Source organism: Thermobia domestica, chromosome 3 (assembly GCF_964235325.1).
Source record: "Thermobia domestica chromosome 3, izTheDome1.hap1.1, whole genome shotgun sequence".
Classification (NCBI taxonomy): domain Eukaryota; kingdom Metazoa; phylum Arthropoda; class Insecta; order Zygentoma; family Lepismatidae; genus Thermobia; species Thermobia domestica.
This window is the reverse complement of record NC_137456.1, coordinates 334049556-334058272: the sequence shown is the minus strand read 5'-3', so window position 1 is coordinate 334058272 and position 8717 is coordinate 334049556. Positions and strand designations below refer to the sequence as shown.

At 37.4% G+C, this 8717-nt stretch overlaps 1 protein-coding gene across 4 annotated transcripts in view; it reads right to left on the bottom strand.

Moving 5' to 3' along the window:
* Positions 1 to 248: 248 nt before the first annotated feature.
* Positions 249 to 8717, bottom strand: part of LOC145681228 (transforming growth factor-beta-induced protein ig-h3-like) — a 211845-nt gene continuing 203376 nt past the window's right edge. For all 4 annotated transcript variants that reach the window (XM_081752771.1, XM_081752772.1, XM_081752774.1 and 1 more), the window contains one exon: positions 249 to 597. In XM_081752771.1, the coding sequence (XP_081608897.1) occupies positions 496 to 597 (102 nt within the window). In that variant the 3' untranslated portion in view covers positions 249 to 495. The remainder of the gene's footprint in view (positions 598 to 8717) is intronic.

Sequence of the window (8717 nt, the reverse complement as noted above, 5' to 3'; positions counted from 1 at the left end):
TAATAATAATAATAATAATAATAATAATAATAATAATAATAATAATAATATCTCTTCGCAGTGGTAGGTTCAATAAAGGAAGTTCACACATTTGAGGATTAATACATTTTATAATGCTTGGTAGTCGAATTTAGACTTACAAGTTGCTTCCTTTCTAGAGAATATCTTTCTCTCGCAACTGGTTACTGTCTAAATGGAATCAAGTCCTGTATACGGATTTCTTCCCAACGCAAATAAAACTGCAGAGCTGATTCGAATAAGATGACATGTATTTAGTATGATATTGTTTTGTGCAAAAATTTACAAATATGAGAATTTTTATAAAATGCATTGTAGTTTTTTTTTAATTAAACATAAATTTTGTAAAAGTGGCAGTGAGAGGATTTGAGGCTTTCTGTTTTCTCTTTCTGTTTATTAGTTTTCTTCTTCTTCTTCTTCTTCTTCTTTTCACTCCGTTTCTTGATCAATGAAAACAAATACAATTCCCTTTGTTTTTCAGCCTCGAAGATTCTGATCAGGAAGTAATACTCTGTTAATCACATGAATTACACCATTTGTGTTCAAAATGTCACTGTTGATCACCGTGGCATCATTCACCTGAAAACAAAGAAAACAGTTATTTAAACATCTTGACTTACCTTTCATTATAACAATATATACTATATGTATTGTTGTATGTAAGTTTAACCATTGTAATTCATACGATAATGACATATGCAAACTCATGAATCTGCAGCTCGCTCTGAACTGACCCTAACCTTTTCATTAAGTGCAAGCCCCATTGAACTTGCATAGAGGGAGCCTGTGTATAGGATCCTCATTAAGTTTAGCGAGATGGACTCCGTGAGTTAAGAGGCTCCATTGAGATTGGCGAGAGAAATTCTGAGATAGCACTGGCGAGACAGAATCCATGCGCTTCCAAGTCCCATTAAGGTTAGCGAGACAGACTCTGAGGTAGCACTTGTTTCATTAAGCTTAGCGAGACTAAGTTCAAGAGAGACTAGACTTCATTGAGGTTAGCAAGAGAAATTCTGATGGAACAATAGTACCATTAAAACTTTGCGAGACGGTGTATGAGTAAGTGCAAGTACCATTGAGGTTAGCGAGAGGAAGTCCGTGCGAACGCTACCTCCATTGAAGTTAACAAGCAAGAATACTATCCCACATAGCACGGAATGTCCTTTGGACCTTACAGAGACTTCATATCTGTAATGAAACATTCAGGTTCACAGCAGAAATTTTAAGAATAATGTGAGATATCCATAAGATCTTCCTTGCATTTCAATGAGATATGCCTATCATAGTAGAGACTTTAAAGATAACGGAAATGTCCATGGGAATTCATTTTGATTTCAATGGAATACCTGTCATATTAGAAACTTTAAGGATAATGGAAGTAGCCATAAGAATTCCATTTCGTTTCAATGGGATATCTATCAAAATAGAAACATTAAAGATGATGGAAATTTCCACGGGAATCCTTTGGATTTTGATGGAATGCCTATTACAGGAGAAACTTAAGGATAATGGAAATATTCATGTGAGTTCCTTTGAATTTCAATGAAAAGTTTCTGTCACAGTAGAACTTTTAAAGATATTGAAAACATTCGTGGGATATCCTTCGGATTTCAATCGAATGTCCCTGTCGCAGTAGGAACTTTAAGGATGATGGAATTATCCATGGGAATTCATTTTCATTTCAATGGAATACCTATCATATTAGAAACTTTAAGGATAATGGAAGTAGCCATAAGAATTCCATTTCCTTTCAATGGGATATCTATCAAAATAGAAACATTAAAAATGATGGAAATTTTCACGGGAATTCCTTTGGATTTCAATGGAATGCTTATTACAGGAGAAACTTTAAGGATAATGGAAATATTCATGGGAGTTCCTTTGAATTTCAATGGAAAGTTTCTGTCACAGTAGAACTTTTAAAGATATTGAAAACATTTATAGGATTTCCTTCGGATTTCAATCGAATGTCCCTGTCGCAGTAGAAACTTTAAGGATGATGGAATTATCCATGGGAATTACTTTAGATCTTAAAGGGATGTCTATTGGCAGTAGAAACCTTGAGGAGCCAAGTAGCTCAAGTGGTAGAGCGTTAGCTTCGCATTCGGGAGGTCGTGGGTTCGAATCCCGCTGCCGACCATCCTGACTGAGGTTTTCCAGGGTATCCCTCAGTCCTACCAGGCAAATGCCGGGATGGTACCTACTAAACAGGCCCTGGCCGATACCTTCCCAAATCCTTTCCATTGTTATTGTTGTTGGATATCGAGTGTAAAATGGCCTCTGAGCTGTATCTGGTGATTGTTAAATAAATAAATAAATATATATCCATGGTGCTTCGTTTGAATTTTAGTGGAATGTTTCTCTCACAGTAGAAGTTCTAAAGGTATTTAAAATATCCATGGGACTCCCCTTGGATTCCAATGGAATGTGACTCTCACAGTACAAATTTTTAAGAACAATGGAGGTATACATGAGAATTCCTTTGGATTTCAATGGAATGCTTATTACAGGAGAAACTTTCAGGATAATGGAAATATTCATGGGAGTTCCTTTGAATTTCAATGGAAAGTTTCTGTCACAGTAGAACTTTTAAAGATATCGAAAACATTTATGGGATTTTCTTCGGAATCGAATGTCCCTGTCGCAGTAGAAACTTTAAGGATGATGGAATTATCCATGGGAATTACTTTAGATTTTAATGAGATGTCTATTGGCAGTAGAAACCTTAAGGATAATGGAAATATTCATGGGAGTTCCTTTGAATTTCAATGGAAAGTTTCTTTTACAATAGAACTTTTAAAGATATTGAAAACATTCATGGGATTTCCTTCGGATTTCAATCGAATGTCCCTGTCGCAGTAGAAACTTTAAGGATGATGGAACTATCCATGGGAATTACCTTAGATTTTAATGAGATGTCTATTGGCAGTAGAAACCTTGAGGATAATGAAAGTATCCATGGGGGTTCTTTTGAATTTTAGTGGAATGTTTCTCTCACAGTAGAAGTTCTAAAGGTATTTAAAATATGCATTGGACTCCCCTTGGATTCCAATGGAATGTGACTCTCACAGTACAAATTTTTAAGAACAATGGAGGTATTCATGAGAATTCCTTTGGATTTCAATGGGATGCCTGTCAGTAGAAACTTGGAGAATAACGGAAATTTACACGGAAATTGCTTTGGACTTTAATGGGATATGCCTGATACAAGACAATATTTTAATATTCAAATTTTATTCTGTTACTGATGTTCTGGAAAGAACAAAAAACATCCCACAAGAATCTCGCAGAAAGTCTTGTTTCTGGGATATAAGGGGATGTCTAATATTCCACATGAATATCGCAATGATCTGGGTCATATTCCTGTTCCACATGAGGTTGAGGTTTGCGAACGCAATTTGATGTGAAGGTGGATTTGTCCGTACGATACTGACTATTGTTAGTGGTGGGTGAGAATGTCTAAGATAGGCTATATCCGTCGCTCGCATAGGAAATGCGAGAGTATTTCGAAATATTTCCGATCTGAAACTGAAATATCGCGTCACTTGTAATAAACAGTTCATAGCATATAGTGCCACCTGTGGAAGAAATAATGTATCAGTTCCAACTGTCTAACTGCGCCAGTTCGCTGGAGGAAGTCGTTTGAATGAGTCGATGTGCACTGAACTCGCTTTCTGCATGACAGTACTCCAGTTCACACGGCTGTTGTTGCAAAAGCTGAAGTGTTAAATCTGGGTTCTGAATCTCCTCAAAGCCACAGCCTTTTGTTGTACTATTGGCAAAAAGCAGTATATATGACAAACTGAATATCTTTCAAGGCATAACCCTTGTGTTGCCCTTTTAGTGTTTATTTCGTGAACGTTACTAATTTATCGTCGTTTTCGTTAGCCTACAGGGCAGAACCATAGCACTTAAAATTCATAAATAAGTAAATTAAAAATTAGTGATTAGAAACAAATATGTTACCTTTATCCACCCTCAACAACGAATACATATAACTCTGATCCAGATCCTAGAAAACAGCTCTCTTAAAACAACTCTCTTTTGGATATATCTGCTCGCGCTCACTAACTTGCATAAGACTCGCGCTCATTAACTTCTATGGGACTCGCGATCACTAATTTTGATGAGATTCGCGCTAACTTCGATGGGACTTGCGCTTACTAATTTTGATGGGACTTGCGCTCACTAACTTTGGTGGGACTCCCGCTCACTAACTTCATGGGACTCACGCTCACCAACTTCCTCGGGATACGCGCCTACTAACTTCAATGGGACTCGCGCCACAAACTTCGATGGAATTCACACTCACTGACTTTGATGGGATTCGCGCTCATCAACTTCAATGGGGCTCACGCTCACTAATTTTGATGGGGCTTGCAGCCGCTAACTTCAATGGGATTCGCGGTTATTAACTTCGATGGATCTGAGCTCTCTGATTTCTATGGGGTTCGAAGTTTCTCTTTTAATTTCAACGGGGGTCGTGCTCAATAACTGAAGGCTACTTCTTTATTTAAGTGTTTGGACACTTCTGGTGGGATATAGAACATTTGTCCAGTGTTAATCTATTCCATTTGAAACCACATTGATTATTGAAGCAAAGTTTCAAAAATAGTGTGACTAATGGGACTCCTTTCTTTAAACTGTTGTAAAGGTCAACGAATCAGGCACTTTAAAAAAACCGGAATCATTAAACAAAAAAGAATAGACAGGTTCAGACGGTTAGACCTTGTCTCTAGACCTCTAGATGTCTCTAGATGTCTGGAAAGTTGATAGGGTTATTAGATAGACCCCTCCTCAACAGGAGTATGACACAAGACTATAGACACCTCTGTTCCTATCAATGATGATTTCAGGAGGTGGTCTGGGGAGAATCTTCCCGGGGCCATATCTCTGACTTTGCTCAATATGGGTTACCAGTATTTGGTCAGTACTTTTCATAACCCGTATATTGAAATTGTCCCCTGGGAAAAATCTCAAATCATCATTGCTTCCCATTATACGGATGAGAAACAATGATTTATTGAGTATATCAACAGTATGGTAACAAAGACAGAGTATTGTTTCACAGTATTTGTGTTGATTAAAATCAACTGTTAAGATGATAATTAGTTTACTCATTTAATAATAGGAACTAAGGATAATTCAGCCGCTGTTTGTGTTTTTATTACGTTTGTTCTTAATGCCAACCCACATCTCAAAAAGTAACTGTATCAGTAACTGACATCAGTGGCGTACGGAAGGGGGATTTTAACCACTTCTTGAACATGATATGAAAAAGTAAGCATTGACATACCAAGATATGTATAAATAAATCCTGAAATATTATGAATTTCGGAATTTGAACCTCCCTGATGAAATTATGTTCACGCTACTGGTTAACATAACAAGTAACAAAAAATAACTTCCTTAGTTTCAAATAAATTTAGTTATGGAGATATTCAGGTTGAAATAGCATACTTTAGGAGTTAATTGATAACATAACAGAGTCAATCTTTAGTTTTTAATGTAAGTATTATTTTAATAGGTTGCGACGGAACGTCTAAAGTTCATAATAAAGAATCGTGTTTGCATGCTTTGATTATAGTGAAAGCACATTGGAAACTAGTTTATCCATGTCCATAATGGCTTTAGTATTTAGTTCTATCGTGCGGTACTACCTGTTGAGGAACATAATTTAAAATCAATCTTCAAATAACTTGAAACGTTGTAGATTCACCGAAGTCTCGATGTCAACAAAATAATATATTTTATATATGATGTAATATAGAAAATGTTTTGCCCATTATTGAGCTGAGCGAAGCGAAGCTCTTATACTCGGGTTAGCCGTTTGGTTGTCCGCGAACTCCTCCTAGACCGTTTGGCCGATCTCAACCAAACTTAGCACGCTGATAGAGTATGTCGTGCTGAGTGACAACATAGGTCGAAATCAAAAATCCGATGTACCATCGAGGAATAATCACCGAAAAACGCTTCCTCCTAGACCGTTTGGCCGATCTCAACCAAACTTAGCACGCTGATAGAGTATGTCGTGCTGAGTGACAACATAGGTCGAAATCAAAAATCCGATGTACCATCGAGGAATAATCACCGAAAAACGCTTGCATAGACTTAACATGGGGAAAAAGTTTTCACGCGATTTTTTTGTCAACAATTAAAAATGGCATTTATTATTGCATAATGGCCAGGAATGATTACGTAGTTTAAGCTCGCTCAGCTCATTTCATTGCAATCGGGTACATCCATTGCATTCCTAGTTGAGCTGAGCGAAGCGAAGCTCTTATACTCGTGTTAGCCGTTTGGTTTCCGCGAAATCCTCCTAGACCGTTTGGCAGATCTCAACCAAACTTAGCACGCTGATAGAGTATGTCGTGCTGAGTGACAACATAGGTCGAAATCAAAAATCCGATGTACCATCGAGGAATAATCACCGAAAAACGCTTCCTCCTAGACCGTTTGGCCGATCTCAACCAAACTTAGTACGCTGATAGAGTATGTCGTGCTGAGTGACAACATAGGTCGAAATCAAAAATCCGATGTACCATCGAGGAATAATCACCGAATAACGCTTTCTCCTAGACCGTTTGGCCGATCTCAACCAAACTTAGCACGCTGATAGAGTATGTCGTGCTGAGTGACAACATAGGTCGAAATCAAAAATCCGATGTACCATCGAGGAATAATCACCGAAAAACGCTTCCTCCTAGACCGTTTGGCCGATCTCAACCAAACTTAGCACGCTGATAGAGTATGTCGTGCTGAGTGACAACATAGGTCGAAATCAAAAATCCGATGTACCATCGAGGAATAATCACCGAAAAACGCTTCCTCCTAGACCGTTTGGCCGATCTCAACCAAACTTAGCACGCTGATAGAGTATGTCGTGCTGAGTGACAACATAGGTCGAAATCAAAAATCCGATGTACCATCGAGGAATAATCACCGAAAAACGCTTGCATAGACTTAACATGGGGAAAAAGTTTTCACGCGATTTTTTTGTCAACAATTAAAAATGGCTTTTATTATTGCATAATGGCCAGGAATGATTACGTAGTTTAAGCTCGCTCAGCTCATTTCATTGCAATCGGGTACATCCATTGCATTCCTAGTTATTAATTTAATATCAACACTAACCGTATTATACTTGTTTTATTTATCACTAAGATATTTCAAGAACTCATTGTATTGTCCTTTTGTTTTCTGTTGTACTTTGAAAACCTAGAACTCAAGAACTCACATATATCTATTTGTCCACAACAGAAAATCATTAGAGGAGAAAATATCTTTCAACGTGCACGGCGACATAAAAAAAGAACCGAATGAGCTCTCGAAATACCTCACAGTGATAAGAAGATTAGTTTTATTACTAAACACATGCTACACTTCCGTAGCTGTTACTACAGGCCTGCCCCAACTCTCGCTGACCAGGTAGCACGTGGACTTAATGTTGTGTTCGAATTTAGTGCCGCCCCTACACTTCTCCAATCAGTTACGACTGCATGGCACTTGCTTATTGGCGTGACGTGACATCAGTCGAGTGCTTTCAACGACATAAAGGCATCAGCAGCCAACGACGAGCGCACTGTCTGGCGTTATCTTCTGCAGGCGATAATGGTACATGATTGGAGGATAGTTCATACATCGACACGTCTATAGTTGATCTTATTGGTTTGCCAGACATTGATTAAACAAGGAATAAATGGTGATCACAAAGTACTGTACCTGTCCAATGGAACGAAAAGGAAAGAGTGTGTAGACGATACTAAATTGAAGGAATATCATCCAAATTTACGCACGATCTCTATGAAGAGCGGATTAATACAAATAGATTCATTCTTTTATTTACTATTTGCAATGAGACATAATCAAGATTTTGACAGTAATACGTACAGGTAAAATAAGGGAAAGCTTGGGAAATATGCCTGGGTAAATTTGGAATATTTCAACCAGATATTCTAGAAACCGTAACGTAGGAAAATCTCTTCTGCTTTTTGAAGAGTTCATATTCTCTCCCGAGTGTGAATGTTTGAATTACCTATGTATGGCTAGGTGTAGCATATGACAATTCTACGTTAACTGTCATACTTGCATTTAATTTTCAAACTCAAATTTTCAAATTTGAAATATGTACATTTTTTTTCGTTTTCCTTGAATGAACGTTTTCCACCCTAAGTTAGTATAAACTGTGTCAGTGAATATAACTATACTATATAGTATGTTCAATTTAAAACCGGCCCATGCTATAGATCTGTAACATAAAGAACATCTCCCTCCCATTAGAATCAACTTCACTTTTACGCTTTCCTTCACAACTATCCGCTTTGAGTGGTCGTATAATACTAGCGGCTATGGTTGTCTGAAACAATGAAAAATATTTCTTAAAAAATTTTAAAAAATTTAAAGGTGAATGTACCTCAGAGCCAGTTTTAAGAACGCAATGACAAAACGAAATATTTGCGTGTCCGCATATCCCATTCAACGAAACTATTGCCGACGATGGATACAATCTGATACTTTTCATCGTCTTTGGGTCGTAGTCAATAACGTATAAACTCGTACTGAAGTAGCAATTGCTTAGTTTTGTTTTAGCTATAAAATAGGTATCTCCTGAATCACAGTAATATAAGTTAATTTGTTTAAACCGATGTAAGAATTAATCTCTTACGGTTGGTTACACCATTTTCGTTATCTTGTTACCC